The following is a 20,955-nucleotide window of genomic DNA, read 5'->3' as shown; positions in this document are numbered from 1 at the left end:
TTTTTTTTTAGTTTTCAGAAATTTAAATGCAATGTGTCTTGGTGTAAATTTCTTTGTTTTCATCCAATTTGGGGTTTGCTCAGCTTCTTGAATTGTAGTTTTTGTATCTATCACCCAATTTGGGTTTTTTTGTTTTTTTTTTAGCCATTATTTCTTGAATACTTTTTAAGTCCCACACTCTTTCTCTGCTCTTTTCTGAAACTCTAATGCTGTGGTCCCCAACCCCTGGGCTGTGGACTGCTACAGATCCGTGGCCTGTTAGGAACTGGGCTGCACAGCAGGAGGTGAGCGGCAAGTGAGCGAGTGAAACCTCATCTGTATTTACAGCCACTCCCCATCACTCACATCGCCACATGAGCTCTGCCTCCTGTGAGATCAGTGGTGGCATTAGATTCTCATAGGAGCGCAAACCCTACTGTAAACTGCACAGGTGAGGGATCTAGGTTGTGTGTTCCTTATGAGAATCTAATGCCTGATAATCTGAGGTGGAGCTGAGGCAGTGATGCTAGTGCTGGGGAGCAGATGCAAATAGAGATTATCATTAGCAGAGAGGTTTGACTGCACAGTTAATGTCATGCACTTGAATTGTCCCGAAACCATCCCCCACCCCCCAGTCCTTGGAAAAATTGTCCTCCATGAAACCAGTCCCTGATGCCAAAAAGGCTGGGGACTGCTGCTCTAATAGTATGAATACTAAATCTTTTTTACTGTCCCAGAGATCTCTGAGGCTCTATTGATATTGGTATCAGTTGATTGCTTTTCTTATTCCAATGTGGCTATTTCTTACTCTTCGTACAATGAGTGACTTTTTAATTATATCCTGGACAGTTGGTTATTACGTTAAGAGACTATTCCCATTTAAGTCTTCTCATTTAGCAGGCAGTCACTGTGTTTAGGTTTAGCATGTTTGTTCTAGCTTACTTTTGTGGGCTTTAGTTCCAGTGACAATTTAGTTTTCTGAACCATCTCATGCTGCTTGAGCTCCCACTCAATGCCTGTTTGGTGCTGTCTGCAGGGGTAGAAGCATGTCTCTGAGCTGCCTGTTGTTGCTGGGTGGCCTTCTGGGGTGGGGCTGGGGGTGCAGAAGTTGCTGGGCCTGAGTTTCCTTATGCCACAGAGTAAGAATGCAGGAAAAGTAAGTACTTAAGCCTATAAGTACTCAGTAGATGTTGTTTTTATAGTTATTGTTACCACCATCATTTTTCTGGCCTCTTTTGTCAAATGGGCTTTACAAGTATGGAATTACTTGCCAAATTCTGAGCAAAAAAGGAATCTGGAGCACCCACCATCCTTTCTGTGTTTGACTACCTACCCTACTCATTCTTGAATAGTGTTCCCTGCTGCCTTCACCATAAGATGTCTTTAGCAACACACCCAGCTAGAGTAAGAGATCGCTTATGCTGGGCCTGATCCGTTACCGGTTTCAGCACAGTGTTTGGTAGTGGTTTTCTAGGCCTCTAGCACCATTCTGTGAACCCCTCTCAGGAAACAGAATTTGGTCTGGTTTCATAAGTTATGTCCCAGTCCTAGTAAAATGCCTGGCATGTGATACTTAGGTGCTTACTCAATCTGTGCTTAAATGTAAGGGAGTAAAGCCAAATGAAGGAGCTCTAGGTGAGAGCAACTGAATGGGTCAGGGCATAGAACTCCACATTTGTGTCTGAGTCTGAGAAACACTTAATAGAGAGGGCATCTATGGCATATGGTGAGGCTTTGAGAAGACTTGGTGGAGGGGAGTGGTATGTGCTAGATATTTGTCATTCCTTTGGCTATCAGTCTCTTTTCTCTTATTATCCTGATTCTTGGTATGGGGGCAGAGCCTTTTCACCCTATGGAAGTAGAAAGTTCTGGCCTCCCCTCAGCTAGGGTATGAGTAATGTGACCCAGGCACCACCACTCAGAATAACTCCTAGGTTTTGAATTGAGAGGTAGTGACTCCAGATGGTTGGCTTAACAAGGAGAACCATGGCAGTGGTGGCAGATGTAGATGGTGGCTCCTGGGCTGGCAGTGGCGGTGGGCTGCTGGTCCATCTCATATCTGATACTCACAGTGTCCATGAGGCAAGTTACAGCATCTGTTGCTTAGCAGCAGGTCTGCAGTGAGGCCCCCACCAGGCAGGTCTGCAGCAGAATTTGGGACTTGCTTCTGGTGACAAGTCCCAAGCCAGGTTCTTCTGCCCGTTTGGTGATGCTGTGAGCCATCCCAATGTTCTTTTCATAAATTTCCTCCTGTTTGAATCAACCACAGTTGGTTTTCTTGCTTACAACTAAAGCTGGACTAGTATACTTGGAGAGATGAAGGCTATTGGTCCACTCAGAGTCCTGTATATCTACTGATGATCTGTTGGTAAGGATCATTTCTGCATATTAAGGAGAGTACATTCCAGTGAATTTACATTTATCTAAAAATCCATTCCTTTTTATATTGATGATGCATTCAAGGGATTTTCTAATTTGTAATTGTTTGATATGATTTAAGAGATTGCTAAAAATCTTTGTCATTAATTTTTCTTGAAACACAATGTGCATATTCTTATCTGTTCTTTTTTTTAACATGAAGAGTTGTGGATGGTGTTATGATTGACGTGTGTAGGAGAGAGAATGGGCCATAACTTATTCCTTTTTATTGATTCTAGTTTTGTCTGATATTTGTTTATTCCCGTGATACGTAAAGCAGAACATTTAGAGTCCCTCATTCACTACCATGCATCCATGGAAGTCCTAGAAGTGTTTCCATGTATTTGAAAGTGTGTATTTCACCAGAACCTGTATGGAATCAAGTTATGTTAGATATGTCCATGTGTCTGTTGTTAGATTGCTATTCATACCACACTTATGTTTGCCAAATACTGGGTGTCATGAATAAATACTGATTTGAAATACACATGATCCCCACCAGGGTATATTCAGGCTGAATATTCAAAGTCTGTTGACAGATGAGTGAGCAGTAACTAAGTTAGTATCTCACACAGAAACATGAAAAGATACAATTACATTAAGATCTCTGTTATCAAGACAGGAAATCCGCAGTCCTGCTTTTAGCTGTCCTTGGACTGCCTGGATAGAAACTTTTATGGCACACCCAGGGATTGGGTTTCTTGGAATCACTGGGCTTAAATTACTATCTCAATATAATTTTAACTTATCTTTTATTTCACAAATACTTTTTCTTCTTTTTTTTTTTTTTTGGCAAGCAGAAAATAAATGTTTCTTTATGAGATCTTTTTTGAGATTCAAGTATATTCTTGGTATCTCTCTTTGTTCCACAGATTGGAAGTTCCACAAACACCTTGAATGCTCTGCAAATTGCTTTTGCTGATAAAGAAACACAAGTAATCTACCTTATGACAGATGGAAGACCTGATCAGGTACGTATCAAAGTTGGAAACAAAGAGAGACTCACCAATACTGGAAAGGGAATGCTGACGATGGGTTTGGGGCACATTCTGAACTGCCATCAAAAAGCTGTTGAGGTACATTTCCTTGGCTTAGGGACTTAGAACTGAGGCGAGAAAATACACTAAGGAATTCCTTTGTCTCCTGCAACTCTGAGGATAATTTATGTAACAGTGAATGCTGACTATTAATGTGAAACACACTAAGAGCTTGGAGCCCAACTCCATGAAAGGAGGCGTCTGCCTTCCATTGAAGACTAGTTTACATTTTATTACAAACTAAGAGTGAGGAGATTCTTTTTAATTCTTTTCCTTTGGGGTTTCTGAATCTAAACATGTCACTGCACAATGTCCTGGGTTTTACCCTTAATTTCAACTTAGTACTCATTTAAACAAAAACATGCCTTTCTAGTGAAATGTTCTTTGTTTTGTTTAGCCTGACTGGAAAGTATTTGCAAAGTTTTAGGGGAGTTTATTCATCTTCTTTTGAGCTTTGTGAATGAAAGACAAGTGTTCCAGGCAATAAATAAATATAAGGATTTTCAGGCCAGCATGGTGTAAGTTAACTACTACAGTGAATTAGTATCAATTTGTATCCTTCCTTGTAAGATGTTTGTATGTGCAGACTGCTAGACAAATATTTTAAAATCTCCTTTGTCAAATAGTTCAGGGCTTGAATAGTAAAGCAACTGGATTTTACTACAGTTTTAGATTTATGGCAGAAATGTGGTGTGTAAAGTGAAATATTTTTTGAATTTTTTTTATCAACTTCACTGTGTTTTCTGTTCAGAAGTAAATTATTGTGTCCCTCTTATATTCCACGTGTGGTGCCAAGGTAGGAGGCAACAAAGATGAATAATATCTCATCCCTGCCTTAGGGAAGCTTGTGCCCTGGGGAATGAGCTAGATGTACACAGTTAACTCTAATACAATACTGGGAACAGGGTTGCCTGTGCTTTGTTCGGGAGCACACTATGATGAATTGTGCTCTGTAAGATGGAGAGAAAACCAGAGAAGTTTCCACCGAGGAGGGAACATTTGAGCTGTGTCTGGAAAGAGAAGAAATTTTTGGAACAGAGGGGATTACTGTTTCCAGGGCAGAAGGGACGCAGAGATATGGAAATACATGGGATGCTCAGAGATACAAGCTGAGGGGAGGGGCAATGATGGAAGAGTGGCGGGGCTGAGGCAAGACAGTTGGATTGGGGGAGGTTGTGAAGGTCTTTGAATGCCACATTGAAGGGGTAGACGTCAGTGCACTGTGAAACTCTCAGAGGAGTGGATCATTTCATCCATTTATACTTTAGAAACATCCCTCAGTAGTACCAGGGAAAGGCTTGCACTGCCACAGCCTTCTGCCAGGACCTTGATGAAAGCTAGTAAGGGCCCAGCCTCAGGCGGGAGCAGCAGGACTGGGGAGAAGATGAGCATCTATTAGACATGGTGGCCAGTTTGGGAACAAGGGGTTGGGGATGAGGGGAAGTTAGGAGCAAGGCAGAAAGGAGTTAAGATGCCTGATTTCTGGGTTTACAGTGATTATGTTATTAACTGATTGAAATTTAATTTTCAAGAAGTAGCAAGCAGGCTTTTGTTTTTGAATTTTCCCTGCCTTTGTAGGAACTCAGTGTGTGAGGTCAATGTTGTTATTTCAAATATTGAGCAGAATTTTTTACTTGGAGGAACACACAGAAATGCTGTTCTGGATTTAGTTACATGGACACCAGCTTCCTGCTTGCTTATTAAATGTCCAGGACAGCATTATAAAGTGATATAGGCCGGGCGCGGTGGCTCGCGCCTGTAATCCTAGCACTCTGGGAGGCCGAGGTGGGCGGATCGTTTGAGCTCAGGAGTTCGAGACCAGCCTGAGCAAGAGCGAGACCCCCATCTCTACTAAAAATAGAAAGAAATTATATGGACAGCTAAAAATATATATAGAAAAAATTAGCCGGGCATGGTGGTGCATGCCTGTAGTCCCAGCTACTCGGGAGGCTGAGACAGGAGGATCGCTTGAGCTCAGGAGTTTGAGGTTGCTGTGAGCTAGGCTGACGCCACGGCACTCACTCTAGCCTGGGCAACAGAGTGAGACTCTGTCTCAAAAAAAAAATAAATAAATAAATAAAGTGATATAGCCTTTAAAATTAATCAGGTCAAGGGGATTTTAGAAATATTAGTTTTCATTAAAATGGAATCAGATCCACATTGGGGAGGTATCCTTTGGTGGGCATCTGTAGATGCAAACTGACAGGGAAAGGCCTCTGTTGGAACGTCCAGGGCGCTTTGGCTGTGGTCATTCTGGGGCTTCTTTGAAGTTAGGGGCTCACAATGGCTGGAATAAAAAAAAGGACATGATGAAGGCATCTACACCATTCTAGATAAAAGCTAATGGACAAAGCCTAGCATGGGGTATGCGAGGGCTGGGGGATAGGGGAGGCACGGGGTGATCAACCTGCTAAACAGACCTTCCTCAGGCAGGTAGGAGACCTGCCTTTTGTTCCACTCCAAGTGAATGTTTGCGGTGGAAGGGAACTCTGGCTGCACATCTGTTCAGACTTGGAGAAGAGGGAACTGGGGAGCTCCTCAGGAGTGCCGCTTGGCCGCATCTTAGGCTGACAGCAGCACCTGGCACATGAAAGGTGCTCAATAAGTATTTGTGGGATGGTTTCATGAGAACATCATCTCATTTATTGCTCATAGCAACCCTGATAGGAGGCAGTATTAGCTCTAAGCCACAGACAAGGAAACACATTTGAGAGGAACCTTGCCCAAGGTCCTGGACAGTGCTGGGGATGAGCTTGCAGCCCAGGTCTCCATCTCTAGAGCTATTTCCATCACTCCGTACAGCTAAAGAGACCAAAAGCACATGAGAGACTGTTATGTGTGTCCTTATGAGCCCCCCACCTTCACACAGCCCCAGGTAGTGCCATGGTGCTAAACTGGCATGACATTCGAGTGTCATGGTGTGGTGCTACAGAGCTGGACAGAGGGTAGGCAGAGGCAGAGCTCCATCCTTGCAGTGCGAATGAGCCATTCCTGTCCTCCTGCCCACACGCCTTGAGGATTCCTTCCATTGGTTTATGTCCTCAGAGCTCTGAAGAGGAGACTCAGGAAGTTGGACCAAACCTCTCAACCACTGCAGCCTGGCTAACCCTGACCCTTTCCAGCCACTCTCTCCAGTACGTCTCCTGAGCTATGCAGTGGAGGGCCCACACCCTGTCCTGCTCTACGGAGGGTGTGGAAGCCTGTCTCAACCCCGGGGCTCCTTAGTATGTTCCTCACAGAGGCTGCCAGCATTCTTCACTCGCTACGATGAATGCTCAGCACGTGGAAGGACCTTACGTCTCTTCCTTCATTCCCTGTGGGAAGCAAGTTAACCACAGTATGTTGGAAACTGGAAATTTCTCTTTTGGTGGAGATGCTTTGGAAAATAAACCAAGGGCTCTGCTCTGAGGAATCCCCATAGTCAGGATGTTCTACCCATGGCTTCAGACTTCAGTACTTTAAGTGATCTAAACATAGCCCAGCACTTTAAAGGCATGGGCTCTAAGCTCTAAGCTTAGTGCACCTAAGGTTGGGAGACTTGGCTAGCCAAGTGTTTCTCCTGGCTTCTTTTTTACACCAAATTGAAAGACCTCAGAGGGCAAGGACCATGTCTTATTGTTCTTTGTATTCTCACCATCTGGTGGTGTTTTGTTTATTAGGTTGAACTGATACGTATATTGAAGTTACTCACCACTGTATAAGGAATTACTATTTGTGAATTTCACTATCTATAGCAAATACTAAGAGTTTTCATGTCTTTTCTTTTTCCTTCTTCTCTCTTTCCATCTCCCTTCCCCTCCCCACTCAAAACTTATCATTTCAGCCACCTGAAATAGTTATAGACCAAGTCAAGGATTTTCAGAAAATTCCTATTTATACCATCTCCTTCAATTACAATGATGAGATTGCAAATGGATTTTTGAGAGAGCTTGCTTCTTTGACTGGAGGAGAGTTCCATTTTTATGATTTTGGTTACAAGGACCTTGTTCCTCCAGAGGCTGTTCAGGTAAGAGCTTGATGGGCTGAGAAGGGAGTGTTCATTTATTTGAGGATTATAGGCTGGAAATAATATCTTAGTTGGGAAAATAGCAACCACAAAGATAACTAAGTTGAGCAAATGAATCATTTAACACTTAGTGTACCAGTGTTTCTCAAAATGTAGTCCAAGGACCACACCTGAGCGAGGGCACTTGAGCAGATTCCTGGCTCCTACTTCAGAGCTGCTATATCAGAATATAGCAAAGGCCCAGGAATCTTAATTCATAAATTTTATTTTTCTCTCAACTTTTTATTATGGAAAGTTTCAAACACACACAAAAAGGGAAGAATATATGGACCCCCATGTACCCATAATTAAAATTCAACAATTATCAACATTGTGCCAAACTTTAGGAATCTGCATTTTTAACAAGGATCCCAGGGGATCCATATGTGAATTAGACCATGTTGATTGATGGTGGTGTTCATGTCTTCTCTGTCCTTGTTGATTTTGTGTCTAGTAGTTCTATAAGTTCTATAAGTTGCAGTGGAGAAAGGATAGGGGTTTTCCACCCAACAAATAGTGTTGGAACAATTGAACATCCGTATACCAAAAAAACTTTGATCTATAACTCACACCGTATTCAAAAATTAACTCAAAATGGTTCATGTACCTAAATGTAAAACCTAGGTTTTCCTCCTTTTACAGAAGAATATATGAAGAACCTTTTGTGATCTTGTGTTAGACAAAGGACTTTTTTAGATAGTATATCAAAAGCACCATCCATATAAGAATAAATCGGCCGGGCGCGGTGGCTTACGCCTGTAATCCTAGCACTCTGGGAGGCCGAGGCGGGTGGATCGCTGGAGGTCAGGAGTTCGAGACCAGCCTGAGCAAGAGCGAGACCCCGTCTCTACTAAAAATAGAAAGAAATTATATGGACATCTAAAAATATATATAGAAAAAATGAGCCGGGCGTGGTGGCACATGCCTGTAGTCCCAGCTACTTGGGAGGCTGAGGCGGTAGGATTGCTTAAGCCCAGGAGTTTGAGGTTGCTGTGAGCTAGGCTGATGCCACGGCACTCTAGCCAGGGCAACAGAGCGAGACTCTGTCTCAAAAAAAAAAAAAAAAAAAGAATAAATTGATGAATTGGAATTGATCAAAATTAAAAGCTGCTTTTGAAAAGATGATGCTAAGATAATGAAAACATAAATTACACACTGGAAGAAAAAAATTTCAAATTGTGTATCTAATAAAGGACTTGTATCCAGAATATATAAAGGTCACTCAAAACCTAATAATAACAAAACTCAAAAAATGGGCAAAAAATTTAAATAGACACTTTACCAAAAAAAAAAATTCATGGCAGATAAGAACATGAAAAGTTTCTCAGTATTGTTAGTCATTAAGAAAATACAAATTAAAACCACAATTAGATACCATTACATAACTATTACAATGGCTAAATTTAAAAAGACTGACAATACCAAGTGTTTGCAAGGATGTGGAGGAACTGGAACTCTTATATGCTGCTGGTGAGATTGTAAACTGATAAAACAGTTTGGAAAACAGTTTGTTTTTTTCCTTTTTCTTTTCCTTCTCTCTCTCTCTCTCTTTTTTTTTTTTTTTTTTTTGAGATAGGGTCTCGCTCTGTTGCCCCAGCTAGAGTACAGTGGCATCATCATAGCTCACTACAACTTCAAACTTCTGGGCTCAAGGGATCCTCTGCCTCAGCCTCCCAAGTAGCTGGTGCTACAGGTGAATGCCATCATGCCTGGCTAATGATTCTATTTTTTGTAAAGATCGGGTCTCACTCCTGCACAGGCTGGCCTCAAACTCCTGACCTCAAGCAATCCTCCCACCTTGGCCTCCCAGAGTGCTAGGACTACAAGTGTGAGCCACTGTGCCTGGCCTGGTTTTTTCTTTAAAAATTTAACATCACAAATTATATGATTCAACCATTCTACTCCTGGATATTTAGTCAAGAGAAATGAAAGCAGATGTCCATACAAAGACTTGTACATAAATGTTCAGAGCTTTATTTACAATAGCCCAAACCTGGAAACAGATCAACTGTCCATGCACAAGTGAATGAATAAATAAATTTTGGTATTGATTCATGCTGCAACATGGGTGAATCTCAAAATAATAATGAGCAAAGGAAGCCAGACAAAAAAAGTATTTCCTGTATGATCCCATTTATATAAAATTCTAGAAAATTGCAACTAATGTATAATGACAGAAAGCTAATAAGTAGTTCTTTGAGACTTAGGGAGAAGAGTTGCAGGAGGGAAGGCAAATTTACAGTGGGGCACAAGGGAACTTTTGGGGCAATAGACATGTTCATTGTCTTGATTGTAATGATTTCACTGATGTGAATGTCAAACTTTTCAAATGGTACATTTAACATGTGTTCAGTTTATTATATGTGAATTATACATCAATAAAGCTGGCTAAAAGTAGAATAAGAACAACATGACATTCTTTAGATTCTTCTTTTCCTGATACAGTTGGCTTTCTGTTAGAAATGTTTGAAATTTGAAATCTTTTATACAGTCTCATAATGTATTCACTTCTCATTTTGGCAGAATGAAGATCTGACTCTTTTAGTTAAGGAAATGGAGCAAGGGCAGAGTGACCTGGAAAAGGTGCAAGACCTTTATTCTGAGTCCGTGATCATGGACTGGTGGTACAATGGGGAAAAGGAAGGTGACAGCAAGTGAGTGCCAAACTGCCCTGTCTTCCCCATGGCTAGGGGCCTCTCGGACACTCTGCTTGCTCTCTGAGACACTTTTCCTTTCTGAAATGCTTCATGAGATTTCTTTTAGTGAAAAAAATCACATAGTATGATTAAGTTAGGATTTTTTTAAGCAAAGAGAATTAATATTATTAATTTAATAACAATGGACTTGAGAAGGCCACATATTCACCTTTCTATTTTCCACCAGTGCAGACAGTCCCACCCCCCAACCCAAGTCGTGACAGGGCAGAGAGGAGCTCCGGGTGGGGAAGGAGACTAGACTCAGGGATCATGATGCCTGAGGTCTGGACTTTACCTTGTAAAGTATGACGTGTGACCTTGGCGAGTCCCGTAACGTTCCTCCTTACCTCCCCATTGCTATAGGGCTCAGTTTCCTCATCTTTAAAATGGTGGCTATGGTGGTGGGGTTTGGTATAGATGATTTCTCAGGTCTGTCTGCACCCTATTTTCCAATATGTTTCTAATTAGTAGTTTTTAAACAAAATCAAAACTACTTCCAACATTCAGGAAATTTGTCAAATCTTATTTAAATTATTTAACGTTGTTCAGATATTCAAGTTGTCACAGCTACCCTGCCAGGAGAGTGGCTTTTTATTTAAAAGAATGGTGGCAAAAAGGAAAAATATTAAAAATACATTTATTAATCAGAATTTCTTGTTTAGCAAAATTTACTATCTTCCTATTAGCAAAGTAAGCATTTATATGGGTTGAGGGCAGGCCATGGGCATGGAATCAGTAAAAAGAGGTAAATGTTATAATGGTCATCTTACAATGAGATTTTGCAGCATTATTTTTTAAGTATTTGAGAAAGTACAGATACATCTTCTAAACTCAAAATATCTGAAAAATAAACTAAGAACAAATAAATGAGCAACACTTAAGTGTAAATTATTTTCTCTGTACCTCAGCCAGTACCTTAACTATCTTTTTCTCCTCATTGAATCAAACTAAAAATCTCAGGACAAAATGACCAGCTGTTGCTTGGAAGTTGGATGGGTCAGTTGACTGTGTCTGCTATTGGCTTGAGTAGTGGCTACAGTGTTGGTTTTTATATTTCTTTATTGGGGGCTTGAAGGGAGCAGATTCTGGAATCAGAGAAGCATTTTAATATTCCATACATTACATGTTAGGTGACTTTGGGCAAATTACTTAACCCTGTGGAGCCTCAGTTCCTTCATCTATAACATAGAAATAATGGTAGTCGTAGGATTGTTGGGTGGATTAAATGAGGGTATGCTGGCATGTAATAAGAGCTCTGAATTAATATAAAGGAAAGAGTAAAAGGCAGTACCTCATCCTACAGATATCATGCTTCCTTATAACTTAACAGTAGGAAAAGTTGATTCTCCCACTTTAGCTATGGTCCACAACAAACTGCCCTTTTCTAGTTTTCCACCAGCTGAAAAAATGTTACGGCCCCCAAATCTTTTTTCAAACCTCTGTTGAGTCAAAATCATGTGACAGAAGAACTGGGATGCACACAAATGGATGTAAACCTGGTCCTGTGTGCTGTGGGATACATGGTGTGGACACAGTTACATAAAGGATTATGGAACAGGGTGGGTGCTCCGTGGAGATATGGGGGTAGGGTGGCTGGTGAAGGACAGAGGGCACACTTTACAGTGTTGCAGCAGGAGATTGTTCTGGAAACATTCCTTTCTGTGGTTGCTGGGTTTAGAGCTTCAGAGAAGGTAATGTCTGAGAAAATACTTAAGCATTTCTGGGATCCCTCTTGGTCCCACATCTTCTCCAGAATGGTTTGCCCCAATCTGGTCCAAGGCAGGAGTTTCCTTTCTCTGGCTTTTATAAAAGCTTGCTGGTTGACACTTTGGTTAGAGAAATGGCTTTCTGTAATGCTTACATGTTTACAACCAGCTCTCCCTCATATTAATCCTCACATCAGCCCTACATCAGCCCTCACACAGGTGAGGTTTCCTGCAGTTTATAGATGAGAAAAGTGAAGAAGTTTAGAGAGGAATGAGCAACTTCAACAAAGTCACACAGCCAGGAGGGACCAGACTCATGATGTGAGCCATATGTCTTGACTCCAGGGCTGGGCCCCTGTCCACTCTTCTGCATGGAACAGGATAAATGACTATTTTTATATTAATCCAAATGAGGGAAGGCTCACTTCTTTAGGTTTGACGTGTTCAACATGAATGTATTGATTTAACTCTGCCTTCTTCATGGAAATTTTCTTTTTCCCCCTCTTTTTTTCTACGTGGTTTTTTTTTTTTTTTTTTTTGGTCTACTTTTTATCTGTATCAAAGCAGGCATCAAAAGGAAATATGTTCTATGGTTTCAACCCCAGAAAAATGTGCAAAACTTCAGTCTGATATTGAATCAATGCAAACCTCAACCCTGAATATGTTGAAAGGACCATGGGGCCTTTTGGATCAAAAGATTCAGAAAAAGAAAGTCCTCCATGCAGGTATCAGTGAACCAAATGGCTTGACTCTTTACTGGTTTTCCTTCAATGCAAGAAGATAGAATAAAATTAAACCCACATAGTATTTTTTAAAAGTCCTAAACATGTGGGGGCTTTTTAACTAAAAATTTTATTTAGATAATTATACATTCACATGCTCTTATATATCTGGCCTTTATCCAGTTTTTCCCAATGGTAACCTCTTGCAAAATAATAGCACAATATTGAAACCAGGATACTGATATTGATCTAATCCACGGGTCTTATTCATATTGTCCCAGTTTTACTTGTACTCGTTTGCCCTTTTTTTTTTTTTTTTTTGAGACAGAGTCTCACTCTGTTGCCCAGGCTAGAGTGAGTGCCATGGCGTTAGCCTAGCTCACAGCAACCTCAAACTCCTGGGCTCAAGTAATCCTACTGCCTCAGCCTCCCGAGTAGCTGAGACTACAGGCATGCACCACCATGCCCGGCTAATTTTTTTCTATATATATATTTAGCTGTCTATATAATTTCTTTCTATTTTTAGTAGAGATGGGGTCTCGCTCTTGCTCAGGCTGGTCTCGAACTCCTGAGCTCAAACGATCCGCCCACCTCGGCCTCCCAGAGTGCTAGGATTACAGGCGTGAGCCACCGCGCCCGGCCTCGTTTGCCCTTTTTATAACCACACTCACCTCCCTTTCACCGCCTTCCCTACAGCTAAAATCATACTAAATGGTGAAAGACTGAATTATTTCCCCCTAAGACTGGGAAAAAGGTAAGGATACCCACTCTCACCACCCTTATTCAGCATAGTACTGGAAGTTCTAGCCACTGCAACAAGGCAAGAAGAAGAAATAAAGCCAGAAAGATGGGGAGGGATAAAATAAAACGGTCTCTCTTTGTAGATAGCATATTGTCTATGTAGAAACAGCAAGGGATCTACCCCAAATAGAAATTCCTAGAACTATTGAGTTCAGCAACATTGCCAGTTATAGGCTCAACACACAAAATTAATTGCATTTTGACATACTAACAATGAACATATAGCAACTATATTAAAAACCATTTATAATTACTCCAAATAAAATAATCAGGTATAACACTTAACATTTACAGGATCTGTGTGTTGAAAATTACAAAATTCTGCTTTAAGACATCAAAGACCTAAATAAATGGAGAAACATACCATGTTCATGGGGTGGATGAATTGGCATCATAGATGTCAGTTCTCACAAAATTGATCTACAGGTTTAATGTAATTCGTAATAAAATCCCAGAAACATTTTTTATAAACATAGATAAGCATATTCTAAAATGTATACAGAAACTTCTGGTCCTAGGATAGCTAAAATAATTTTGAAAAAAAGAATAAAGTTGGAGGAATCAGTGTACCTGATATTAAGGCTTACCATGTAAATATATTAACAAAGACAGTGTAGTATTGGCAGAGGGATCGCCAGAATAGAGGAACTAGATTTAACTCACATAAATATGCCCAACTGATTTTGACAAAGGTGCAAAATTAGTTCAACAGAGTTAAGTACAGCCTTTCAACAAATGGTTCTGGAACAATATCTGTAGGAAAAAAAAAAAAAGAAAGAAAGAAAAAGAAGGAAAAAGAAAAAAGAAACTTGACCTAAACCTCACACCTTATACAAAAATGAACACAAATGGATCATGTAGTTCAATGTAAAACATAAAACTATAAAAGTCCTAGAAAAAAATAGAAGAAAATCTTTATCAAGCTGAGGAAATTCCTCACATTCCAAGCTTTTTGAGAATTTTTATCATGAATGGGTACTGAGTTTTGCCAAATGCCTTTTCTGTGAGAATTGATAAGTGATTTTTCTTCTTTGGTCTATTGACTAATATTACATTGACTGATACTCAAATGTTGAAGCGGCCCTGTGTATCTTGGAATATTTCCCACTTGGTTTCAGTGTATAATTCTTTTCATACATTGCTGGATTCAGTTTACTAATACTTTGTTGAGGATTTTTGTATCAAAGTTCATGACCGCTATTGGTCTGTAGTTTTTTATTTTTCTTTTTTAATAGTCCCTGTCCAGCTTTAGTATCAAACTGATATTGTCCTCATCAAATGAGTTGGGAAGTTGTCCTTCCTCTTCTATTCCTGGAAGAAATTAATGTAATTCTCCTTTGAATATTTGATAAAGTTGTCATGAAACCATTTGGGCCTAGGGATTTCTTTTTCGGGAGATTTTTTCATAATTAGTTCAATTTCTATAATGGTTTTAAGGTGATTCATATCATCCATTTCATCTTGGTTGAGTTTCAGCAGTTTGTGGTTTTTGAGGAATTAATTGGTCCATTTTTTCTAATTTGTCAAATTTATGAGAGCAAAGTTGTTTCTTGTATTCCTCTATTACCTTTCTAATGGCTGCAAGATCTTTAATGATGTTTCCAGTTTCATTCTTTTTTTTTTTTTTTGAGACAGAGTGTCGCTTTGTTACCCTGGCTAGAGTGAGTGCCGTGGCATCAGCCTAGCTCACAGCAACCTCAAACTCCTGGGCTTAAGCGAGCCTACTGCCTCAGCCTCCCGAGTAGCTGGGACTACAGGCATGCGCCACCATGCCCAGCTAATTTTTTCTATATATATTTTAGTTGGCCAGATAATTTCTTTCTATTTTTAGTAGAGACGGGGTCTCGCTCTTGCTCAGGCTGGTCTTGAACTTCTGACCTCGAGCGATCCACCCACCTCGGCCTCCCAGAGTGCTAGGATTACAGGCGTGAGCCACCATGCCTGGCCCTTGTTTCATTCTTGATATTAGTGCTTTGTGTCTGTCTTCTCTCTTTTCATCTTTTTCAGTCTTGCTAGAGGTTTTATCAGTTTTATTTTCTATTTTTTGGTTGTTTCAGGAGAATTTGTAATTAATTGTTGAAGCATTTTTATAGTCAGCTACCTTAAAATCCTTATCAGATAACTCTGACTTCTAATACATCTTGGTGTTGGCATCATTTATTTTTTCTCGTAAAAGATGCAATTTTCTTGGTTCTTGATATGATGGGTGATTTTTGGTAGTGTCCTGGATATTTTGTTTATTGTGTTAGGGACTCTGGAACCTATTTAAATCTTTTATTTTAGGAACTAGTCACCCTGCTTAAATTTAGCATATAGGCCTTGACCTACTTTTGTGGGCTGTGGTTCCAATGGCAATTTAATTTTTATAGCCTTTATGGTATTATTTTGGTGCTTGTTTTCCTGGTGTGCCTGGGACTCCTACTGGTGCCTGCTGGTACTACCTGAGCTGGCAGCAGGGGTCTCCTCAGACCAGGATGTTAGGTGTTTTGTGAGGGTGCAGTCGTTGTGGTGACCTATCCCACTGCTGTCTGTGGGTCTCTGGCATCTTTCCATGTCTCTGGGGGTGGGGAGAGGAGAAACTTGAAACCACAGGAACCAAGAGACTTCCTGGAATGGGCCACTTTTTAAAGTTTCTTCCCTCTTGCATGCTCTGTCTGCTTGCTCCTGGTATCTCTGTACGAGGAGCAGTATCTTGGACGCGTAGGGACGAACAGGCTTCCCATACTGGCTATTTGTATGGTGGCATTCCTTTGGCCAGTCCTGCCTGCCCACCCCAGTGAACCTGAGTCTTGTTAGAGTTGCTGCTTGTCTTAAGCATTTTAATGTTGTCGTTTTACCATTTCACTTAAATTTGGGATCTTTGGTATTGAGAGGCAATCATATGCTGATTTTTTATTTTGTTTCCATTTTTTATGTAAAAAAGCAAAGAAATGTGATGAATGAACATTCATACAGAGTCTGGGGAGGAATTAAATGCTTGAATCCATTGCCAAACACGTTTTCATTCAGTATTTGCAGCATTTGAGAATAGTGCAGTTTTTTTGTTTGGGGACTTTGGGAGCTAAGTTTCAGTTTCATTTGGCACACACAAAATCTGGTAATTTCATCTAGCAATTGTGGTCAAGGTGGCCTGCCAGTGTGCCAGTGGCAGGAGCTCAGCTCTCCTATTTGGATCATTTATCCCTTTTTTCACATAGTTCCAAAGAAAGTATATCTTTCTTAACTCCTGGTCACAGACACAACCAAGACAGGCCTCACCCTTTTATTGCCTAGAAAAGCAGTGAATACCACATAGCACACTCTTATCTCCTTGCATGGAGACCACTAGTATTACTTTTCTGTGCAAAATATAGATCATTTGCAGATTATTAGCTAATCTTTAATTATCTAATTTCTTATAGGAGAGGTTGAGGCCCCCTCAATGAAAACACACATTTCATTCATGAATGCTTATGTAAAGCCTGGGACTTGTGCCTCTAAATTGTAAAGTAGAAAATACAATTAGTGTGGTTTATATTATCAAATATGGAAAGTAATCAAGTTGACTTGGCACAGGTTCATTGTCCTCTAATGCATACAGATTAAGGGTCAATATTTGATAAGTATCACTTGCTAGGAGAAGGGATGCAACAGAAGGTAGAAAATAATACAGATAAAGGTCTGAACAACATTTGTGGTAGGTAGAATTTCTGAAAGGTCTTACCAAAGGTGTCCTGACCTAAGCCCTACAACCTCTGAATGTGATGAGACATCACTCTCATGATTATGTTATATTGACCTAAAGACAGGGTTGGCTAGGTGGGTCCAGTGTAATCACATGAGCCCTTACAAGTAGGAGCTTTTCTAGTTGATGGAAGAAGAGAAAGAGAGATTTGAACTATGAGAGGAATTCAATACTCCAGTGCTGGCTTGAAGATGGAGGAGTCACATGAGAAGAAATGTGGTTGCCTTAAGGAGCTGAGAGAAGCCCCTGGGCTACCTCCAGCAAGGAAATGGGGACTCAGTCCTACGACTGCAAGGACCTGAATTCTGCCAACAACCTGAATGAGCTTGGAAGCAGACTTCTCTCCAAAAGGGGCACAGCTTGAATTCAGATAAAGGGGGAAATCTACTGTGGCAGCATGCAGTTTGTGGCAGGACTATCCTGTGAGGGTTAGGAACCAAAGTTGCATTCTTCTTTTAAGGATCCAATGAAATAGTTGTATATAGTGAAGTATTAATATCTCCTTCCACTCCAAATTCCTTTAACTCCTCTCCCTGTGATACCAACAGAATCAACCAAAACCAGCCTGCTCAGAAGCCAGATGTCCACCCTCAAGAGCTCAGCCTGCAGTGAAAGGAAGGATGGCCTCTCCAATTACTGTGGCTGGAACACTGCTCCAAGTGACAAAGGCAAGCCAGAGAGGGTCTCTATCCCAGGAAGCTCAGCCAGCCTCCCTTCGCCCAGTGCATTCCTGAAAGGGCTAGGTGTGGATATGTTTGGGAAAAACAAATTGTATTTTAATTGAGTCCCAATTGTTTCCTATTCAAAGGAATCCCTTGTAAGTCAAGTCCACCTGCTTTATGAACTGGATTTTCTTAGGGTTAGACTTATACTTAGGGTGCTTGGGTGTTTAATACACATAGGCTCACATAACTATGGTGCTAGTGGTGATGCTTGCTGCCACTCCATGATTTGAATTTGAAACATTAATACTTGACAGTTGGTTTACTTCCTTCCCTCATTCATGGGGTACCATCCAATGAGCCCCTCTCTGGCCCAAATTGTCATCCTTTTGGGGGCTAGCTATGAGGAAAATATGATTTTTCCACTAAATTTTTATTACTATTGATAAATTTACTATTTCTTAAATAGTAAATTTTTAAAGTTTAATTCCTATTGTACTTTTCCCTATATTTCAAATAGTTGATAAATAATAAATCCCACATACTCACAGTCCTCTGGGTAGTAGGAAGCACCTGAGTGACAAATGTACACTTGTTGTTAGTCATAATTTAATCAAACTCTATTTTTGTTAATGCTGATCTGTGTGATGCCTTTTCTTCAGTTTCAATTATCCTGTCACATTTCCAAGTCTGCTATGTGCACAGTGCTTGAAGGGCTTATCAAATGATGATTAGAACATGATTTCTTAGTTATTTCACTAGCTTATGTACCTCTCCTTCTCAATGCTGCTCATTCAACAAAGTAATATTCCTTCCCGTTTACAAATACACGTTTATGTAAGGATGTAAATTTAAACCCCCATATATTAATTTGAAAATTTAAACTTACAACTGAATAAGACCTAACAAGGTTTTTGGTTTTCTGCATAGAGCTGGAGAACCATAATATGAACTATCAGAAACTAAAATGTTGATCAAGCCTCTCCTGCATAATCTGGGGGAGTCTAAGAGGTCAACATTGAACAATCATGGGTTCATGGTATTCTTATTGAACATTTTAGGCTGGGCATGGTGGCTCACACCCGTAATCCCAACACTTTGGGAGGCCGAGATAGGAGGTTTGCTTGAGACCAGGAGTTCAAGACCAGCAACATACTGAGACCGAATCTCTGCAAAGAATAATAAAAATATTAGCTGCTTGAGAGGCTGAGGCAGGAAGAACATTTGAGCTCGGGAGGTCAAGTTGCGGTGAGCTACGTTAGTGCCACTGCACACCAGCCTAGATGACTGAGGGAGACGCTGTCTTTTAAAAATAAATAGATAGATAAGTAAATGTTAAAGGTGTGTTATCTGGTGAATAAGAGAATGAGTATGTCTCATTCTTCCATTATGAGAGATCTCAATGGATGTGGGGTGACGTAGATAAGCAAAACAATAGTAGTGCCATATTTATCTATGCATTTAGTGTAAATTGCAAAGGAATCTTGCTGAGAACCCACTCTGACAGATCAAGATATATTTTCTGAAATATGGTCCATTTATTAGCCCTTAGTCACAGCTGAACTGAGACAAGTGTGATCCTTTTGCATTTTGATATAAACACCATATATGAGGAAAATATACAACTGGCATTTCCCCTTCCACAGAAGTAAGCATCCTGCTGACAAATGAGTACCTGGATGACAAATCACCAGAAAGATTGACCCGAAAAGGAAGCCAAGTTTATGATGAGTGAGTGCTTTAATTTTATGAGAAGAGTTTTGTCTGTTACCCACCAAGTTGTAAGTTTTAAAACACCACAGTCCTGTGTTCTTAGTTTTTCAGATATATCTTCAGAAAACTGGCTCAAGACCTATGGCTTGGTCGCCAAGAAACTGACCATCATGGATGCCTTGTCAGTGACTGCGGTCCCCCACAGCCCGACCTACATCCCCGTTCTGGACAAGCATGTTGTTTCCAAGGTCTTTGATGAGGTAAACTATGTGTCCTTGATTGACGTATCTTTCAATTTCTGCCCAAATAAAAAGTAGCCCACTGCAATTTCTTGTATGGATATAATAGAAATGTATTTTAGCCATTGGGAAAAAAAGTATTTGTAGAGGCAGTAAAAAGGAGAGAGAAAGAATAGCTCTTAGGAATTTTTTTTAAGGTGAGAGGAAACTGACCTTTGTTGCATTGTCAGTTCACGGCTTAGTGCTGATGGGTAGAAGTATGGAGCTGCAGAAATGTTCAGGAACTCTCTAGGTCAGAGTCACAAATGAACATCATCCAATATGAAAGGATAGGGAGACCTTGTGAGAGATTATGTCCTTCCTTTGCTTACCTTCTCTTCCTAAACTGAGTGGATTCCTATCTTTTCCATCATAAAAGCCTCCAAAGGAAAGAGAGAGAGAGATAGAGAGAGAGAAGAGACAGAGAGAGAGAGAGACAAGAGACAGAGGTAGAGAGAGGAAAGAGACCGCATCAGCAAGAGAACCACCAGAGGCTACTAGTCAGGTCCCACGTGGAGAAAAAGAGCTTCCAGTATGAAGGCACAGTGGGGTTAAAAGTGGAGGAAGGCCAAGTAAGTACTGAACAGTTTCCATTGAATTTGGCCACTAGGAGGTCCTTGTCTTTACAAGAACAAATCCAGTGGAGCAGTCAGATTGCATTGGGATAAGGAAGAAATGAGAACACGAACATTGAACCCCAGAGCTTCCTGGCAAATATAACAGCAACTAATAATTCAAATAGCAACATATCAGGCTTTATAGTCACTAAGTGGAAACAATATCCTTAAAAGTCCTTTCTCATGCTAAAATATTTACAAAGAAAATAATGCAATGTTTGGGATTTGCTTCAACATAATCTGGATGGTGGGAGTAGTAGGGGGAGGAAAGGAGTAGCCGAAACAGATTGGCCATGAGTTGACAATTACTGAATTTGGAAAATAAGAATGTTGTAGGGGGAGGCTCATTCTATTATTTTTTCTGCTTTCTAATATATTTTAAATTTCCCATAATAAGAAGTTGGGGGAAAAAAGCAGGATAACTTTAAAAAAGAAAGAAAGAGAGAGAGAGAGAGAAAGAAAAGAAAGAAAGAAAGACAGACAGACAAGACCCTATCTAACTGGCCTTGAAATAGCTGAGATTTGATTTATTTGGACAAAGCAGATAAATTAATGAG

At 40.4% G+C, this 20,955-nt stretch overlaps 1 protein-coding gene across 1 annotated transcript in view; it reads left to right on the top strand.

Annotated features, from left to right (window-relative positions):
- Positions 1 to 20,955, top strand: part of VWA3B (von Willebrand factor A domain containing 3B) — a 188,799-nt gene that overhangs the window by 110,090 nt on the left and 57,754 nt on the right. Inside the window, 7 exon segments of the mRNA XM_069494458.1 lie at positions 3,270 to 3,368; positions 7,258 to 7,440; positions 10,003 to 10,133; positions 12,449 to 12,606; positions 17,677 to 17,796; positions 19,437 to 19,521; positions 19,607 to 19,763. Coding sequence (XP_069350559.1) covers positions 3,270 to 3,368; positions 7,258 to 7,440; positions 10,003 to 10,133; positions 12,449 to 12,606; positions 17,677 to 17,796; positions 19,437 to 19,521; positions 19,607 to 19,763 — 933 coding nt within the window.

The sequence above is a fragment of the Eulemur rufifrons genome, chromosome 19, assembly GCF_041146395.1.
Source record: "Eulemur rufifrons isolate Redbay chromosome 19, OSU_ERuf_1, whole genome shotgun sequence".
Taxonomy (NCBI): Eukaryota; Metazoa; Chordata; class Mammalia; order Primates; family Lemuridae; genus Eulemur; species Eulemur rufifrons.
This window is presented reverse-complemented; position numbering and strand designations above follow the sequence as displayed.